This window comes from Dreissena polymorpha, chromosome 6, assembly GCF_020536995.1.
Source record: "Dreissena polymorpha isolate Duluth1 chromosome 6, UMN_Dpol_1.0, whole genome shotgun sequence".
NCBI classification, from domain to species: domain Eukaryota; kingdom Metazoa; phylum Mollusca; class Bivalvia; order Myida; family Dreissenidae; genus Dreissena; species Dreissena polymorpha.
In genome coordinates, this window is record NC_068360.1 from 79284106 (window position 1) to 79306148 (window position 22043).

General features: G+C 33.9%; 1 protein-coding gene across 4 annotated transcripts in view; it reads right to left on the reverse strand.

Moving 5' to 3' along the window:
* Positions 1-1097: 1097 nt before the first annotated feature.
* Positions 1098-22043, reverse strand: part of LOC127834470 (alpha-protein kinase vwkA-like) — a 53444-nt gene continuing 32498 nt past the window's right edge. For all 4 annotated transcript variants that reach the window (XM_052360330.1, XM_052360331.1, XM_052360328.1 and 1 more), the window contains 3 exons: positions 7098-7223; positions 5932-6143; positions 1098-1940 (listed from right to left, as the gene is read on the reverse strand). In XM_052360330.1, the coding sequence (XP_052216290.1) occupies positions 1655-1940; positions 5932-6143; positions 7098-7223 (624 nt within the window). In that variant the 3' untranslated portion in view covers positions 1098-1654. The remainder of the gene's footprint in view (positions 1941-5931; positions 6144-7097; positions 7224-22043) is intronic.

The window sequence follows — 22043 nt, forward strand, 5'->3', positions numbered from 1 at the left end:
CATACCAGTAAAAGCCTTTATGGTGCGGCGTAAGGGTATAAGCTTTTGCTTCCTGAGGTCCCAGATTGGTAACTCGGGGAAGGTATTTCGTTTTCCTTGCTATTGCAAAACCTTTAAATATTCCAATTATTCTTTTTTTTGTGAATCAATATACCGGGTAATTTATTTTTTATTAAAAGTATCGTTTAATATCTGTAAACAACACGCAGAAAAAGTTTTGCAAAAGGCTTGATTGTAGTGCTTTTTTCAGATGATGTGGTTGGTTATATACAGTAACAGACGGAGAAGAAGATTGTATGCTGAACAAACAGGACGGTTATGATGCCATGGCTGTTTACGTAGTAAAAACAAAATGAACTTAGTTAACGGACGCTGCGATCGTTTTCCATCAACTAGTATATAATGGGGCCGAAGCATGAACACATCGAATCAAAATATGTGTCTTGTTCTGAGAAAACTGGGCTTAATTCATGTGCGTCAAGTGTCGTCCCAGATTAGCCTGTGCAGTTCGCACAGGCTAATCAGGGACGACACTTTCCGCTTAAACTTGATTTTCGGTAAGAAGGGACTTCCTTTAAATTAAAAATACCATAAAGGCGGAAAGTGTCGTCCCTGATTAGCCTGTGCGGACTGCACAGGCTAATCTGGGACGACACTTGACGCACATGAATTAAGCCCAGTTTTCTCAGAACAAGACACATATCATTCTCATTTTAATTGCACAAATATTCATCAGAATATGAGCGAATCGAACTTTTTTTTATCGGACAAATCATCACTCTTTTTCGTTGTTCAGTCGGTCTATCAAAACATTTCGGGATAACGCCCTGGTAATTTACTTTATACGCGATAGAACCACTGTTCTTTGACTGATACGAAAATCTAAATACATACGGATTTGCGTAATGTATTGAATGGGACTTAACCGCTGCGAGGAATTGCTTAGTGTTTGTTGAAATAAGTATAAATTTACTCATTGAATTTACCAATAAATGTACGTGCAACGCACTTCCAAAATATAGATCAATAATGTTACAGTAGCGTAAGCGTGGTTTTTATATTCACATGTTTCTATGTACCTCGGAGAAAAGAAGTAGTACGCTGTTGAGTTTATATTAATATGAACAAGTTAAGTATTACATGACAGTGAGTTTGTAGTAATATGAACTTTTGTTAATATAAGTTGCGTGAGTTCAAATGCATATTAATAAATGCAAGTAATACCCCTGTGAGTTCGTATTTATATGAAATTTTGTAAGTATAACGTGTGAGTTTATAGTCACACGAAGGGTTGTACAAATTATGATTGTCAGTTGATAGACATAAGAAATACGCCCGTAAAGTTAATAGTCTTACGAATAATTTTAAGAATTACGCATGTGTGTTTGTAGTGTTATTACGAATTTTAAGCATAACGCCTCTGAATTTACAGTAATGTGAAGAATTGCAAGTATTATGCATCTGCATTTATAGTAGTATGATTACGAATTTGAGTTAAAAGTAAAATGAAGAATCGTATGCATCAAGCATTTGAGTATGTGTGAACAAATCTCGCAATGTCACGTTGACGTTGACTTCCTTAATGGCATGCTATCAAGAAACAACGAAAAAGCTCTTTCCTGGTGAAACATAATCACTATCAAATTTAACATGGTCACTCCACAATCGGATCCAAGAACGTAAAGTGCGCAGTGCGACCCTCGTTCGCCCGCACGATGTCGCGGTCCGCCAGCTGAAAATTGTAGACGGTGTGTGACCCACGCCGGGAGCCGGATGTCCCGTCCTCTAAAGGGTTATCAAGGCCGAGTCTCGCACAGAGGGTGTTGCATTTGTGACTGATGAGAAACTGTTCCATTCCCACCACGCCTAGATCAGTCATTCCGAACCGCCCGTCTCGAGAGTGAATGCTGGGGTCCGTTAGGATGTATTTTGCCCCGTTCCTGTGGGTTGGACAAAACGACAAAAATATATGCAAAATCATAAAAATGTTCATGTGTGGCGTGTGCTAAAAATTTGTGTCAAAAATGTGACATTCTTATTTTGAAAATGTCACATGAAATGATATACACTTCAACACCGTTATTTCGAACACCGATAATCCGAAGTCACCATTATTTCGAAGTATTTTCCGGGTCCCGATTTTGGTTCTTCTTTGTTTAATGTAAAATTACATTGTTAAACCGAACTTCGTTAAACCGAAGAAATCGTTAATTCGAAGTGATTCTGTCGGTCCCAACACTATAGTTCGCACCTAATTATCAATCTTTAATCCGAAGTCAAAACTTCAAAACACTGAGCGTAATTTCACACCTTTGTCGTCTGCGCTTTGCACGTCAAAAACCGATAATTACACCTTTGTCGTCTGCGACTTAATCGGTCAGCGATCAGCGGACGCAGATTAAAGATTAATCCAGCGACGACGAAGAGGCCGACAACACAAGAATGAACAAGATATCCAATTAATGTGTGACCGCATCAACGACAAACAATGTAATAGAATTTGTATTTGGCAGAATTTTAGGTATATTGCATTTTCTTGGCGTTTATTGTGTCTTAAGAATGTACTATGTGCTCTGTGAAAAGGTCGTTTGTGGATGTGCGAAAATGTCGTACCAGATTAGCCTGTGCAGTCCGCACAGGCTAATCAGGGAGGACATTTTCTGCCTCAACTTTCTTTAAACGAAAAATATCATGAAAGCGGAAAGTGTTGTCCCTGATTAGCCTGTGCGCACTGCACTGGCAAATCTGGGACAAAACTTAACGCACATGCATTAACACCCTTTTTCACCGAGCACGGCCCATATCTATTTTGTGGAAAGCGTTATGAAAGTATGCTGCAGTTTAAATGGTTTGTGTTATACCTAGAATTTGATAAATTTTGGTAATAAGCTAGAACCATCTGTTCATTCTGTTGTGATAGAATAAACAACATGGTCACGAATTTTGTTATTTTTTGTGTAAATTTAAATGAAAACACAAATAATTTATAATGTGTATAGAGATCAGTAAAAGTAGGTGGTTACTAAAACCAAGATGTACATAATACACTTCAAGAGGCATATCAACGGTATTCATGGTAATTGTTTACTTGACCTGACCAATTTACGGCATTCCATTGTTATGTACAAATTTATCTATTAGCAGTAAACTAACATATAATTGGTAAGAAAATGTATACGCACAACAATTATATACACACGGGTCAAGTACGAATACGATACAAACTTATTTTTTTTAAGTAATTGATGTTAATGAAAACGTGTACTTACTACATAAATCTGTGCATGTGAATACAGATAGACAATTGAGACAATAAACAATCATTAACTACATTCATACATGAACTTCAGTATCTTTAATACGATGTACCTGCCATTTTAAGTGTAATTAATGCAGTATAATGTGTATTTGTTACATGTTTAAAACACATGATGATTAGAAATCCTGTCCTTAATGTGCATGAAAGTTTTCCTTTTGATACGTCTAAGTTGCGACACAAACATCTTCAATTATAATGATGTATCTGCTGTTTCCCATATTAAGACTAACGGTGTCCGTTACGATCATGGTTGATTCTTATTGTGCAGTTACATCCCCTGTACGTCGATAATCCAAACTGAGTAGGTTAATTCAAACTGAAGAAAAAATGGTGAAAGAAATAAAGACACCAGTATTTATTTCTAAGAACACGTTTACTTAAGGTAAGTTGTGACAAAATAAACGTTTTTTTTTTATAAAATGTTATTTGCCGGATAAACCCATAACAATTTAAACCAATTACGTCGAAATAAAATGAATATGTTTTCAAATCTGTAAAAACTAAATAAAATTGTCGAAAGTTTTAGGCCAAAAACAGTTATAATCGAATGTTGTTAATGTTTTAATGCTTGGACTTACGTATCAACCTTTCATATATGTATGTAAAAAAATTGATTGACGTAAATGCTCAAAAACGCAATATATTCGTATTTGTTTGGGAGAAGAGTATACTAAATTGGATAATGACCTAACTAGTGTATGGATAATTCCAAACTAACATTAGAAAGTCGATGGATAATGACCAAACTGCAAGATGTCTCTATGTAAAGAGCAATATAAAATGAACTTTCTTGTAAAATATTTCGATATTTATTTAATTGCTGACAAAAAAATCGGAAGGAATAATACGTAATTGATGACATCAGAAAGAAAAATAGTTAAAAGTCCACAAATAATATTCCCACCAAGGTTTCGATAGGGTGCAAAGTCATTCCATATAGAACTCGCAAGCTTTCTATGCTAATATACCGTTAAAAGTCGTGTATCGTCAATGAGCATGCGCATAGCGGGATACTGTACAATTCACTCGTAAAAAGTTTACTACTACTTCAATTTTCCCGCGCCGGCGAAAAGGGTCACGGCGAAAACTTTATATTATTATTAAAATCTATAATTTACAGAAGATTTCTAATATCTATGTATGTGTATTGAGAAATCATTTAATATGTCCTTTTCAATGTGTAAATATATTTCGGAAAGTAAAATGCTATTCTAACCGTCGATATGCCCCTTATATATTTGTGTACCATTCGATGCAATCTTTCTGATATAATGTATGATGAATCATATCAGTAATGCATCAAATAATATTCGAAACCTCTAATATAGTGACAAATAAATTAATCAGCTGGGCAAGTTCCACCTAAACCTGCAGCTTCGACTCGAATCCCTTTTAATCAAGTGATTAAATTATGAGTAGGGGCATTTTTGAATTGTATGCTTTTCATACTATCCAAAATGACATGGAACACGTGTTATTGCATCTCTATGTACGTGGAATGCAAATTTCGCATGCTTATTTTGCTTCTAATCTCAATTGTATATATATATATATGCAAGTTCCGTTGAAATTGATTTCACTAATAACAAATAAATGAATGTTGATGTTCGTTGAAAGTATTTTTTATATTCCAGTATACACATCGTGTGAGTTTTTGGTTATAAATAGTTGTTTTCAAAGAATAATATCCAACCTGTCTTTGAAAAACATGTTCAATACATCGAAGTTTTTGCATTATCCATTTTAAGATTGGTTATTATCCACAGAAATTTTCATATCAGTTTGGATTTATACATAAACTTTTATACCCGTCCTGCAAACACATGATTTTAACACAGAAACACACTAGGTGTTAAAAGTAATATGTTAAAGGACATTTATTATATAATTTGGCATGTATCTGTTACAGTTTCATTCGCGCTTTTGTCAATTAACGTGTTAATATTTCAACAAAAAGGTCGCATTTCATGAACATTAGCATTTTCCGAAGACATATTTATCGTTTTTTACTAGAAAACTATTGAATCATTGCAAAACTTAAAACGCATGTGTGTGTCAGACATTCATTATCACATGTGTAGAACAATTACGTCTTTATAGTTACTAAATTAGCAGAAATGATAGTTTCACTTTCACTTTCGACCAACATTTTTTTCTTCAGTTTGAATTATCCAACTCAGTTTGGATTATCGACGTACAGGGGGTGAGTTAAGAAGACGAATATTGTTTAATCATTTTTTCTTCGCTTCATAATAGTCGATTTCTTGGTGTGTGTTTTTCTTATTTGATATCCATCTTGTTTTAAATCATATATCCGAAAAACTATACACTTATTATGCAACCGGTGTTACAGTAAAAATAAATTTGCGTGCAACCAAACTGCCGCATACGTCCTTACATTCATAGAGATTCTTGATGCTTTTCACAAAAAGAACCAATATTTAAGGTCAGTGGACAATCATGAGAAGGCTGCCTTAGAGGGAAGCATACCTGGAGTTAAGAAGGGCATCTTATCACCCGATCCATTCGAGCTATTAATGGTCGGATAATATTCGAAAAACACTATATGTATACATATATTTTTTTCTACCTTAATTCGGAAATAATTTCACCTGACTCCTTGCAGATCGCAGACCAGGTACCTGTGGCCACTGATGTGCCACGTCCAGTGACTGAACGTATTCAAAATGGCAGCCGTCTTGTCCTCATAGCCGCAATTTGAGTTGAACTTTTCGAACTTTCCATCAAGGTAAGGCTCTATAGCGACACACTCCTTCGGGTATATGTAACTGGTATCCTTGTTTATGGGGAATAATCCAAGCACCTAGACATGAGTGAATTGTGAAAGGAGAAATCCAAGTAACATGTGAATTAAAAACATGTGAACTGCATGGGAAAAATATGCGGGCATGTATATTTAAAGGAAACAATCCAAGCACCTTGAAACACGTGAATTGTAAAGGTCATATAGGCGGAGCTTGCATGTTGTATCAGAAAGCAAAATCACAAAGAAGCATGCAAATTGTGTAGGGTAAATATGCAAAGCACGCACTGGAAGAATTTAAACACATAGAAATGTGCCGTGCTCTGTGAAAAAGGGTTAAAAGCATGTGCGTAAAGTGTCGTCCTAGATTAGCCTGTGCAGTCCGCTCAGGCTATTCAAGGACAACACTTTCCGTCTAAACTGAATATTTGCTAAGAAGAGACTTTCTTGATAATAAACGAAAAATATCATAAAAGCGGAAAGTGTCGTCCCTGATAAGCCTGTGCGGACTGCACAGGCTAACCTCGCATGACACTTTACGCACATGCATTAAACCCCCTTTTCACAGAGCCGGGCCTAAATTTAATTGTTCTTAAACGGGGCCTACCTTTCGCTTAAAAAGGAATATTCTGAGAGCGTCATGACTGATTGAAAATAGTATGTCAGGATTCATATTATCAATTGATATTCGCATATTTTTTCCCGCGTATTTACTTCGACAACCGGTCGTATTTGTAATGAGGATTCTATGGAAAAATGAGAAAAAAAATCAATTTTACAGACAAGCTGTTTCCTATGTCTTCGCTTTAAACGGTAGGGCACTCGTATATTTCATTAAATCAAAACACAAACAAAAGTAAGCGGTTCTCGGCAACTGCTAAAATGCGGAAATTACCGGTATTCTGGCACCTTAAAAGGCCTGTTTTGCAAGGAATGCATCTTAATTCGGGCGCCTGAAAAGGGCGTTTTTTTAGTCATACCAATTTTGCTGTTTTTATGTTTGTAGTTTCATACCTTGAAATGTGAAAGTGACTCCATCTTGGCAATTAGAGGGATGACGAACTCTATCTCCGCGGTGGAAATCACACTTTGAAGGGACGGCAGCACGTTGTGTGTGAAAATCTCGGCAAATCTCGCAGCCTTAAAAGCAAATGTGACTATAGTGACTACATGATACCAGCGTGAATATGTTATTATACTAAATAATTGAGACATGTAGAGCTGTACTATCTACATACACGTGTCAATCAAAATGTTTTACTCAAAGGAATGTTTTACACTTTAGACGGTAGTTTATGATTTATCTTTTGGAGATATTAATAGGGTAAACATGTGTGTTCACTATAAAATCGCGGAAATAATATGATTATAGGTGCTACCTAATTTACGGGCAAAAGCTTTTTAAGTTTTTTTGATAACCATGTATTTTTAATAAATATATGGACATGATTGTGTTCAAAATATTATAATTGTTGCAATAATTTAGTAATGCATCCAAAAAAATCAATCTTAAAACGAGTTACATGTTCCAAGCTTAAAGATCTAGCATCTTATAATTTTTTTGTTTTCTAGCCACAGGAATTTATAGCTGGTTCGGTGTCTGGCGTATAGTGGATGGGGTGTCTGGTAACTGGCTTAGTCACTGGGAGGTCTCTGTATTGATCCTTTAAGTGGGAGCATTCTTTAGATAACCCTAAAGACATACTATGGCGTACCATTTGGGTTGAAAGTCAAGAAGACCTACAAGGTAAAAAGAGAAGTGTACGTCGAAGTACAATAATTGTATGTCGACATAAATATAAAATACACTTCGAAGTATATATTTGTACGTCAAAGTAAAATTTGTACTTCGACATACATTTTTGTACTTCGACGTACACATTTTCTGAACAGCCAATCAAAACACTAGTCTCTTGAGCCGCTTTTCCTTCAGATTTATTCAGAATAAATGTTTAAAATCTCTTTTAATTGAGGACAAAATGAATAAAAATATCAGAATGGCAAAAAAAACCATAGAAGTTTCAAGTATTTAATGCATTGAAATAGATTATATGTACAAATTTGAAGAAGATTCAATTGATACCTTTTTAAAATTAAAATTATTCAGCATATTGTGAGTATTTATTGATCATGCGGGGCGGAGTATCACGACCGTCCAGCGCAATACTGTGTAGGAAAATCCCAACGGTAACCAAACAGTTACCAAGCATTAACGGGATAAATAATGTATAATAACCTCCCCGTTGGTCGTTTTTTGTGATAACCATAACTTGCATAAGTCAGAGGTTAATTCCGCCACGCCAGGTCAATAAATACGCACAATATCTACGAGTTAGCGGTCGATATTCGCATAATTTGGTATAAATTATAATAATAATAATGTTTAATAAATATGCACAATATCTATGAGTAAGCGGTCGATAGTCGCATAATTTGGTATAAATAATTATAATAATAATGTTCAATGTCAAATATCTCTAAAAGCGACAGATGTAAGGTGTCTTCTGATTGGCTAACACTCAAGGATCGGTGAAAATTGTACGTCGAAGTACATTTCTCGTTCTACCTAGTAGGTCTTGCAGACTTTCGACGTCATATAGACACTAAGTACTGGTCCTACCCAGGAAACAGTTTATTTCATCAAATGTCTCAGTTCAACTTGACAGCTTGCTTAAGCCGTTGCATTTATCATACAGTACACTGATTTAACATAATCAAAATCATGTGATGTGTCAGATTTTAGACTGTCAAATAACACACACTACATATTGAAAGCCATACCTGGAGCTTTCGTCTGTATATCACTGACTTCATCATGATTTCTACTGTTGGGAAACGTTAACACCACTAATTGTCTTCTTATTTATTATCAATGTATAATTATGTGTAACAGCATAACAACATACTTGTTTCGCAATGAAAATATTTAATAAATACAGGTATCTTGCAGGTTTCTAATTTTCTTTCGCAAACTATTGTTGAATAGTTTAAATTTTGTCGCCACTAAAAAACTAGCCATTTTGTAGCAATTCTAAAATCACAGTCTAAACTGCATACACTTAGCTCTATAGTTACAATTTGAATGCAAATATTAGAATGCATCAGGTATTACCATCCATATTTTTTTATTAAAACATTCAAATAACACATAACACAGTACATATATAAAAAGGTATGTGGTATTGTGTGGAGATACAAAACATTTCAATCATTTATTTGCACATACAATAATAGTTACAAAATAAGTAATACTAAAACACTGTCATCAAACTACAGTACAAGAATATTTACGTATATGAAATTACAAAGTGGTGTTATTGTATTACCTTTTACAAAATTAACATTGCTGGTTTTGTACTTGCCATAAAACGTTTATCATGGATTAACAAGTGACAACCAATTTATTAATTACACAATAGAATAGAAATCATATTAATTGCATTATGCATTTACTAAACAAGCTATTAGCTACTGTTTAGAATTACACTACCTTACTAAAAATGATCACAACAGGTATTTAGTGCTTTTACATCCTTGTGGTAAGTTTTGTATTACTAGTTTGATATTTATTGGCAGACACTTGTCGATATATTGACAAAATTGCATGGGAACTTTCATATTTTTTCAGCATAATTGCCTTCAAATTGTTAATTTAACAACCCTTTGTGCGTTGACATTGTTTGCACATCTGATCTTATTATACCATAGCTGATTTTTGTTTATAGATAGACATATATAGACTTTTCAAAGTTCTATAAAAGTTCACACATGTTCCATCCAAGTAAACCAACAGAACCAATAAAGATCACCACAGATAATAACTGTGTGTATAGCTTGGAAATTTTGATAGTTCAGGAATCCCTCCTTTGTTGATTTCTGTAAACCAAAACTGTCAGTTTTGATGGATAGAATGGCTTGTATGATGCCCAGCTCTTGCCTTGGCAGAACAGCTTCTAAAAACGGAAAACCAACAAATATCTTAAAATTTGATCAATAATGCAGACAATTTATAAATGTCTTGTTTTTTGTTGATTTCGAATCTGGAAGATTTTTTACGTAAGATTGTGGTACGAAAATCCAACTGTATCGGATTTTGTGGTTTTAGGCATTAACTAATTATAGTGATATGTAACCTTTCGGGATATCGGTAAAGTGCGAGCAGACGAGGTGTAAATACGTTAAAAAGTTAAGCTTAAGACTAGAAAGTTAGATCGGAATATCTTTAAATTTTGTGAATAAATGTGTTTCTGGTGGATAACAACGACAACTTACCAGAATATTGCTCATGACACCACGTAAAACTTCTTTCTGAGAGCGAATGGAAAATGCGTCACAAATTCTGACAAATAAACAGTAGGGTGTCGTTATTGAAATACCGCGAGAATACTGGAAGAATAGAGATGCCAACTATAATGTTTAAAACAAATAATTTTTTAACAAGCGTTTGTGATTTGTCAGGATAATAATAACAATAAGATATCGAAAAGATCAAAGCAAATAAATTCGACAGAAATCTGAGATTCGGCAATACATGTATATTAAAGACGGGTTATGTTCACCTAAATTGTGTTTGGTAAATACTGTCACTATATGTAGTGAACCAGTCTTCTGCTTATACCCACTGAAGATGAGTATTCAGGGGAGATAATTGAGTAATGACTTAATTCGGGAACGGTTGCGAAGAAAAACAAATAATGCGAGGATATTTAGTGCAATTTGCTACACAATTATGATGTAATTGATATAATTTTTCCTGAGGTATGTATTTACATGTGATTTAGCATATGTCAAATTGTTTTTGATTTGTTCAAGGTCATAAATAGCATCGCGAAAATATATGTCGCGTGGCAATTTTTTTTGAGACGCATCCCTATATGGTTTTCTTATGTAATTTTAAGGTCTAAATTTCCATATGTATGAACGGTCAACGCCCGCTTCACGGGCTTTTGCCCGTATGATTAAGTAAGAGACTATAGAGATAAAAGGAAAATATGTTTGTCTATTGTAATCTTAATAGCGAGCTCGAAGAGCACGCCGCAGACGTGCTCGAGGCGAGCCATAAGTTAATACGAGTATTTGACTGTGCATGTTGTTCTATTGAAAAGTGTGGTACCTGCGCGCGCAATATCCGAACCGAAAAGCGGAACCGGAAATTTTCGAAGAAAATAACGGCGTCTCGTGGTTGATCATAATGATAAAATAGATACAAATGATGAAATTTACGGCTTTAAAATATCCTTAAATTCGTCTCTGTATTTATTGTAACTATATTTCGAATAACGCATCGGCATTTTTCGTGTAAAACAGTTGTCTTCATTCCGGGACTTCCTTGTTCGAACAAATTTAGGACTGGAATACCCTTGTTTTTAACAAAAAAGATTTTTTTCGTTTTTGAAATTATAATTTCATGTTGTTTTTCTATTTGATAAAAAAAGTTTGCCAATTTATTTTATTAACTCAAGAAAAAAAAGTAAATGAACTGGTGGGCGGAGTGTTTCGAGGCTATGTTTGTCAGGCTGCGACGTCATTCTGTCGTCTGTCTGTCACTACCAAAAGTGTTGTGTCATTCTCAATTCTTTCAGGAAAAAGAAATTAGATCAATTTTGTATAACAACAATTTTGCACTGCAATTGAATGTCTCTTTTAAACTAATAAAATCTGCGTTTTATTCAATAAACATATCAGATCGTTGAACTTTTTAAAATATTTTGACAGTCAACAAAAAGACAACATTTCATTTGACAAAAATGTCACTTACTAAATTTGAGAGAATAGACATTGTTCTCTATTTGGTACAAGATGTACCACCAAATGGCAACTGTTTCTTTCATTGTCTAAGTCATGCAGTGGTAATAAATTTTGATAATTCTCAAATGTTTCGAAATCTGATCTGCCAAAGAATTGTCAATTCGTGGGACTATTGGCAGAATAAGGTACATGCCATGTCATTAGATATATACAAAACTGGTATGATGGATGGTAATTGGTGGGCACATGCGTCTGAAATTGAGGCAGCCTATTATTTACTAAAGTTTCATATAAAAGGAACTTAAAGATTTACATGAGTAAAAAATGAAAATGATTTACATATGCATTCAAACAACATTGTTTGTTTTCAGATAAGTAACAGAATTCGAATATTTACGATCGCTTCAAAGTCCAGGACACTTAGCATTTGATGTAAACCCAAAAAGTGACATACCACTAAGCATCGGACATACCAATGCTATCTTGTTTTTCTATGTTTCAATGTTACAAGATTAAAGCCACACACCTTGAAATGAAGTACATGTTAATCAATATGGAATGAGTGATGTATTGGACGTCATCATTGATGACGTTCATTCGAACGAATGATAAAGGGGGCTAAGTTTCGTTAAGTTGGTGCATATAGCCGCGATTTGAGTTTCTTGAAAACTGGCCGAACACGTTTGCTAAAATTTGACATGTATATGGACCAGAATGCGATCTACCTGTTGGCGTAGGCGTTATACCTGGGAAAAATCAAGTTTTCGAGTATTTTGCGTCTAAATATTTTTATGGGAAAGGGCACGCGCGCGTTACGTCATGAAAAGCGCTTAGGCTAGCTTCCATCTTGCTACGAAACAAAGAAACTGGCGTTACGCGTTATTAATTCAGTTAGGCGTTTAATCGATAAACAAAGGCGTAATAATTGTGTTTGAATATCAATCGGTAGTACACATGCATGTCTTTTGTGCACATTGTGGTTTTTTAATGAACATGACATAAATCTATGTGTTATTCAACGTATTGAGTGCGACGAGTTAAAGAAAGGTTTACACGGCTAGGCTTTCCGAGATAAATGTAAGTACACACTGGTATTAGAATGGTATTCTATTTATCCGATAATATCTTGAATATAAATGATATTGAGACAATTACATTATTAGGGTTTAATAATTTATTATTTAATCAAAAAATAAACGCGAGCAGCAAATCAATTTCGTTTGTAGTGGAAACCGAAAGTAAACCAACCAATTGTCAAAATGGCTGACGACATAGCAACGTAGGAAGTAACACTCAGAAATTATTTACAAAATAAGATCATCAGAAATGATGTAAAGTGAATGCTCATTCGCTGTTTTGTAGATAAGTATACGATCTATTGAAAAACCATAACATTTGACATAAAAACACCCGCGGATATGAAAATCTTCAGTGTAACGAAATAGCAGACATCACACGGCGTCTCTGATTCTACGCTGTTTGCCAAGGCCGATAATGAATGGAAATGCACAAACTCAGTAACTGGCAAGCATATATGCATTAGTAGGTTGTTTCGTGATTATTTAGAAACGACTACATAATTCTTTTGGTTCAGCCAGTGCAACTTAACAGAAATAAGTATAAAAAGTTTCTACACCTGACAACAATGTGCCAACTTAATACAAGGTAAGTTGTTTACATTATTTAAAATATTGCAAGCTTACAGTATACAACAATAAACAGCCGGTACAATGTAATGTCATCATTTTAATTTAAATAAGCCCGTGGTTAATTACCCTTTTAAATCTTATGGATCAATGCATCTCTAACACCTTCAATTGACTTGTTCGTGAAAAATATACACCCTCAGTGCATGTTATCCCATACACCATCACTCACTTACTAAGGCTCGATTGATCATTCTCGGCTCGGGTACTACTTACCGGTACATGTACCGGTAAGTACTCTTAATTTTACTTACATGTACCCTGGGTACGGTAAATAAACTTAAACATACCCGCAAATATTAGATTATATCCGAGTTGTATATCCGCCAAAAATCCGATGTCGTTAAACATGCTACCGATTAACGTAAAACAATATTGTTTACCTTAAACAAACTTCTCTTTTAAAAAATCTGCATCAACATGCTTTTTAGTATGAGTGTTGAGAGGACGCCGTAGGAATAAGCAAGTAATCAAGAATACGTCTCTGTTTCTGCTTTTATTTCCTTCATGTATAATGACGATAAGGATTGACGACTAACATCGACGACGATGATCACAAGCATTTACGACTAACACTGACAACAAGCATTGGCGACTAGATGTAACATTGAAGATTCTCTACAATAAATGAAATTAACAGTAATAAATGAATAATAAGATTATAGTACAACAGATATGCTTTTCAAAGTATAATATAATAGCATACACTCATTAGAATAAGAGGTTTCATAAATAACAATTTGAAACATTTTCAATAAATATCGAAATATCTTAAACAATATTTATTACACAGCATTAATTAATTGTTAAAACATAATATAAATACCGAATATGGTGTTCCCCATTTAACGGACCTTGGTAACCAAATAATGTTTCTTTAAAAAAATCTATGACGGTAAAAAGTGAACGTGCGATGTCGCGGAAAATATTATACTTGACGACGTCATACAATGACGCGACTTTAAACAATTTAAGATTTAAAATTAAATCACATTATTGATTTTAACAATGAGTTTTGATAATATAAATGCCATTCAACAGAAAATTTACATAAATGTAAACATAATTAATTTTTACAAAATAGCCGACAACAACCGATTTAGTGTTAAAATTCCCGCGTACGTTTTAGTATATTAACCGTACCCAGGGTACGAGCCTTACTAACTGTATTATTATTATATCTCACCGACTACAAAGTACCTTTACCTTGTTGTGTTTATCAACCTGGAATTTATGTAAAATCCGGCTAATTAGTAACAGATGTGATACACTGAGATAAAGATATTGCCTTAGTCCTTATGTATTTGAGGCTGTTTCCATAAATAATTAAGAAGTAACTTTTTACAGCTTTAAAGATTTTTTAAAAATAAATAACTCAGAAAAAAGTTTATCAATTACAGAATAATTATTGATTTTATATAAAATGGCTCCTTTGTAATGTTTAAATGCTACAATTTTCAATCGACCAGTAATGACCAGTATTGACCGGTTTTAACCAGGTATTGACCGCCGGCCCGGTCAATACTCAATTGACCGGTCAATATGCCAACCCTGCATTGAAGCCTTATATGCATTTATCTATTATTATTTGGGCACAAATAATTTTACTGTGTGAAGACCCTACATAAAAATGCTGATTTTTTTCTTACTTGGTACCTGGCGACACACATTTTCAAGTCTATTTCATTAAATTTGGCATAGATATTTATAAAATTGGCATCGTATGAACCAGTAGTCATAGTATAAGCAACATTGAAGCCTAATATGCATTCATCTATTATTAATTGGGCACAAATAATTTTACTGTGTGAAGACCCTACATAAAAATGCTGATTTTTTTCTCACCTGGTACCTGGCGACACACATTTTCAAGTCTTTTTCATTAAATTTGGCATAGATATTTTAAAAAATGGCATCGTATGAACCAGTAGTCATAGTATAAGCAACATTGAAGCCTAATATGCATTCATCTACATGTATTATTATTTGGGCACAAACAATTTTACCGTGTGAAGATCCTACATAAAAATGCTGATTTTTTTCTTATTTGGTACCTGGCGACACACATTTTCAAGTCTATTTCATTAAATTTGGCATAGATATTTATAAAAATGGCATCGTATGAACCAGTAGTCATAGTAAAGCAACATTGAAGCCTAATATGCATTCATCTATTATTATTTGTGCACAAATAATTTAACCGTGTGAAGACCCTAGATAAAAATGCTGATTTTTTTCTTACTTGGTACCTGGCGACACACATTTTCATGTCTATTTCATTAAATTTGGCATAGATATTTATAAAAATGGCATCGTATGAACCAGTAGTCATAGTATAAGCAACATTGAAGCCTAATATGCATTCATCTATTATTATTTGGGCACAAATAATTTTACCGTGTGAAGACCCTACATAAAAATGCTGATTTTTTCTTACTTGGTACCTGGCGACACACATTTTCAAGTCTATTTCATTAAATTTGGCATAGATATTTTTAAAAATGGCATTGTATGAACCAGTAGTCATAGTATAAGCAACATTGAAGCCTAATATGCATTCATCTGTTATTATTTTTGGCACAAATAATTTTACCATGTGAAGACCCTACATAAAAATGCTGATTTTTTTCTTACTTGGTACCTGGCGACACACATTTTTAATTCTATTTCATTAAATTTGGCATAGATATTTTTAAAAATGGCATTGTATGAACATATCGTCATAGTATAAGCAACATTGAAGCCTAATATGTATTCATCTATTATTATTTGGGAACAAATAATTTTACCGTGTGAAGACCCTACATAAAAATGCGGATTTTTTTCTTACTTGGTACCTGGCGAATCACATTTTCAAGTCTATTTCATTAAATTTGGCATAGATATTTATAAAAATGGTATCGTATGAACCATTAGTCATAGTATAAGCAACATTGAAGCCTAATATGCATTCATCTATTCTTATTTGGGCACAAATAATTTTACTGTGTGAAGACCCTACATAAAAATGCGGATTTTTTTCTTACTTGGTACCTGGCGAATCACATTTTCAATTCTATTGCATTAAATTTGGCATAGATATTTATAAAATTGGCATCGTATGAACCAGTAGTCATAGTATAAGCAACATTGAAGCCTAATATGCATTCATCTATTATTACTTGGGCACAAATAATTTTACTGTGTGAAGACCCTATATAAAAATGCTGATTTTTTTCTTATTTGGAACCTGGCGACACACATTTTCAAGTCTATTTCATTAAATTTGGCATAGATATTTATAAAAATGGCATCGTATGAACCAGTAGTCATAGTATAAGCAACATTGAAGCCTAATATGCATTCATCTATTATTATTTGTGCACAAATAATTTAACCGTGTGAAGACCCTAGATAAAAATGCTGATTTTTTTCTTACTTGGTACCTGGCGACACACATTTTCATGTCTATTTCATTAAATTTGGCATAGATATTTATAAAAATGGCATCGTATGAACCAGTAGTCATAGTATAAGCAACATTGAAGCCTAATATGCATTCATCTATTATTATTTTGGGCACAAATAATTTTACCGTGTGATGACCCTACATAAAAATGCTGATTTTTTTCGTACTTGGTATCTTGCGCAGGGTTGGCACCAATCGACCACCCCCGGTTTTAACCAGCGGTTTTTACCGGTTAAAACCGCCCCGGTCAATACTCCTGAAGTGGTCATTACTGGTCAATACTGGTCGATTGAACTTTTTCCCCCAATTTTAATTAATTATCCATGCCTAATTAAACTATATTGATAATATAAATTAAACAGACATGTTGCCAATAATGTCTAAAGCTATTAATACCCACTATTTTATACCTGTTCATGCAATTTGTTGGCCAATCTCTCGAAATTTTGAAAATTAGTCCAAGTTGGTCCATTGGATTTTTCTGGTTGATTGAACTTTTTTTCAATTCTAATGAATTATGAATGCTCAGATAATTCTGTGCTTGATTCAACAAGAACCTGTCAATTACTGTGTATGAGTTGTTCCTCATGCACCACTGTCCCCACAGTCTTCTCAGTGACACCTAGGATGGGGCACCCAAAACTGATAATAGGGCCTTAAATGGCACCTTTTTGACACGACCCTTACTTATCATGTTTTCTTGCCTAGATTTCTTTAAATAATTTTTAAACAAAATAGTGAAAAATTCTTATATTTTCCATTGATATAAAAATAAAAAACATAATAAGAAATAATTAATAAAAGAAAACAATAATTGAAAAGTAGAGTCTAGAGTAGACCCACAATTGGAAAACATTTTCGTTGTCAAAATCAAGAACTTTGATTGCTTAATCATTTGAATACCAATTGAACTTTTAAATATGAAAGGAAAAAAAACGCTCATAATACAGAAAGTAGACAACTTAGAAGTTACTATTAAATTAATAGCAAGTAATCTTCTTTTGTGTGAGTGATCTGAAATAGCCTAAGGGCAGATTTGCTTCATTGTCAATATCAGAGACATAAAACTGCATAGATTTTATTACCAATTAAGGCTTAGGGGCCAGATTTATGACCCTAGAAAACACTAGAGTTCTGTTTGTCCATCTGCTTATCAAATAGATATATCAATAGATAAGTGAAATACTATGGTAACTACAATAGTAATAATACTTTAGTAACAGATGTGATACACCATGATAAAGATATTGCCTGAGTCCTTATATATTTGAGGCCATTTCCATAAATGATAAAGATTTAATTTTTTACAACTTTAAAGATTTTTTTTACAATAAATGACTCAAACAAAGTTTATCAATTACAGAATAATTATTTATTTAATATAAAATAGCTCCTTAGTGATGTTTACATGCTACAATTTTCAATCGACCAGTAATGACCGGTATTGACCAGTAATGACCGGTTTTAACCGGGTATTGACCGCCGACCCGGTCAATACTCAATTGACCGGTCAATATGCCAACCCTGATCTTGCGACACACATTTTCAAGTCTTTTTCATTAAATTTGGCATATACATGTATATTAATAAAAATGACATTGTATGAACATGTCGTCATAGTATAAGCAGAGAAGCATAATACGCATTCATCTATTATAATTTGGGCTCATACAATTTTACCGTGTTAGCACCATATATCAAGTTGCAGATTTTTTTAATATTCGCCACATACCCAAAGGCATTTTCATTAATATCTCAGAAAAATAGACCTATATATTAATACACATGGCATCTAAAGAACATTTTATCATAGTTAAACATGGTTTCCAGCCAACCTGGAAATCAGGGAAAACCTGGAAAAAGACTTTCACTAACGCCCAGTACAAATATATGGACAGAATGATTTTTTCACTTACCGGTATGTGGGTGTATGTTGGCTCCACTTCACAAGATACAGACATTGTAGTTTAATTGAAAAACGCATCTTACAATGTGAGATGAGTTCTGGGTTCAAGCCCCAGCAGTGCCCTATCATGTGTGATATACAGAGCCATTATGATTAAATATACACAGTTATCTTTTTAAACAATACAATTAAATATAAGGAATAATGTTAAAGGGGCATTGCTGCTTAGCCATTTTTGGGATTGTATTGTGATTTTTTGCCAAATTTGACACTGAATAACAGGGTTTATATACATCCCAAGCATAAATGCTTCTAAATTTGTAAAAAAAACAAGTCGAAGTGTGCAGAATATTAAAAATTTGCAACTTTCTGATGTCTAAAGGTCATTAAATGCCACTCAAAGTTTACATTTTTTGTACAAAATGACCCATTTTGTGCTGTCCATTATTAATTAATGTTTTACGCTGTCAGGTCCAAAAACGCTCATTCTGTAGCTTGTTTGGACTATAATCTATAATGTGGCCAAGTTTCAGCAGATTCGACCCAGTGGTTCTGATTTTATACGCCGTGCCTAGCTTTTATTAGTCCACTACCGGTTTCACCGGAGGGGATTTATGGTTTGTGCTCTGTGTGTCCGTCAGTCAGTCAGTCAGTCTGTCACACTTTTCTGAATCCTGCGATAACTTTAAAAGTTCTTAATATTTTTTCATGAAACTTGAAACATGGATAGATGGCAATAAGGACATTATGCACGTGATTTCATTTTGTTCCTACGTCAAAAATTCTGGTTTCTATGGCAATAAATAAAAAAATAAAATAAATTCTGACAATGGTGGAGCCGGTAGGGGACAAATTTGCTTGACAATAGTCTTGTTGAGTATTACTCACTGACTTATGCATATGCGCTCGGCTGTTTTCGGAGAATACCTGAGGTATTGTCATAGCCAGCTCATCGTGTCGTATCGTGTCTTTTCGCCGTCCGGCGTCCGCCATGCTAAAACCTTAACATTGACCCATTGTACCCACAATTTTCGAACCCACATTTTTTTTCGTAACCAAAATGTTCGTACCCACATTTGTTTAGTACCCAAAATTTGTGTTCCCACATTTTCTTACCCAAAATTTTCGAACCCACATTTTTTTAGTTCCCACTCATTCCATCCCGCGAAACCCTTAAGGTGTCGCAACTCTAGTATGGAATGAGTGATGTATTGGACGTCATCATTGATGACGTTCATTCGAACGAATGATAAAGGGGGCTAAGTTTCGTTAAGTTGAGGCATATAGCCGCGATTTGAGCGCCTTGAAAACTGGCCGAACACGTTTGCTGAAATTTGACATGTATATGGACAAGAATGCGATCTACCTGTTGGCATAGGCGTTATACCTGGCAAAAATCAAGTTTTCGAGTATTTTGTGTTTAAATACTTTTATGGGAAAGGGCACGCGCACAGATAAACATTGTGACGTCACTTCACAAACAGCGTTAGACATCCGCCATCTTGTAACGCGACAAAGAAACTCAGTGTTATTAATTCAATAAACACAGAAAATATGATTGTGTTTAATTATCATTATTGACATTAATACAAATGTCTATATTTTGTGCAGCGGATGTTTATTCAGACGGATACGACAGAATTACGTAAGTATCATTGTGTACTTTACAGTAGATTTTACTACGGAAGAAATTTATTATATCTTGCTCAGTCACTGACAAAATGAGCTTGACACATAAACAACAACCGGATCGGATTTACATCCACATAATATTGTGCGAATCCGATGCAATTCAAATTACTAATGTTTGATAACGTTTGATGAATTCGTTATATCAATATGCATTAACTTTCAAGGGGAATAATTATAATTGAAATGTGCGATTCAATGACAGTGTTATATTGGGATAATTAGTCGTTTAGCCGTAACAGATAAGTATTTAGTTTGTTGTGTTTCATTTTCAACATAGTTTTACCGTTTTTTCCTAAAAGTAAAACAGTTCAGTCGTCATTATATCTTGAATTTTAAATATTGAAATACATGTCGGATATTTCATATTTTCGGACGTTGCTACGTAAGCTAGTTGTCAACATAATTATTAAGATACATATTTACCTTTTACCATACAGTTGTGCAGCTGTTGTCTACTTAATGACGCGCTGTTTAATGTCTATAATGTTGTTCTGCCCGTGATGATAATAAGTCTTTAAATCAACAAACCCCAGCAATGTCAATGGTCTGTCAACATTAGAAAAATATTAGCTAAAGAAACTTAAGCGTACAATTTATATGGTATTGACATACCTGTACTCTGAAGCCAACTCTGTATCGAAAGTCAACCAGAGTCGTAACATATTTATGTCACGCTATAAATCAAAGAATACTCATTTTCTTGGATACATTTCTACATATATTGGTGAATGAATATAAATTACTGCATCAAGGAATATTTTAAGGTTTAAATGTTTCAAATGCATTTAACAATAGATGAAAATAACTCTCATCAGTCTGAAATTCACAATTTTGAAGCCATTGTCGCTTTGTCCAAGACTAGTTTTCATTTGGATACTGTTGGATCATCCTTGACATCTTTTGCTGATATTGTAAACATTACCTTTGTTTTCTGAAATCTATTATTTGTGATTAACAACATACGTCTGGTGGATTATAAAACTGATTTCAGTGTGAATCAGGTAGTTTTAAATATTTACTTTGAGTTTGTATTTACACTACAATTTGTTAACAACACAAGCCAGAATATTCTAAAATACCGGGAAATGTCATTCTGAATTTGAAAACACTTGAGCACATGGTATACAAATATACAAATACAAATTTTATTTTAAGTCAGTTTGTACATAACAAGTATAACATTAACATCTACATTTTCACAACAATAACACGTATACTGAAAGCGCTTGGACAAAGCGGAAAGAATCCGGGTATTTCGGACCAGGGTATTTCCGGGACAGATTTACTCAATATGCAAAGGAAAAATATGATATGCCTAATCGACAATTTCAATTGGGTTTCGGAACGCATGGTTTTATTTTTCTATGCGTAATCGGCAATTTTACATTGGGTATTTACACAAATGCGCACCTAATTTGTAGCTCTGTTACAGTAATCTGTGAAACAACGTCATTAATAAA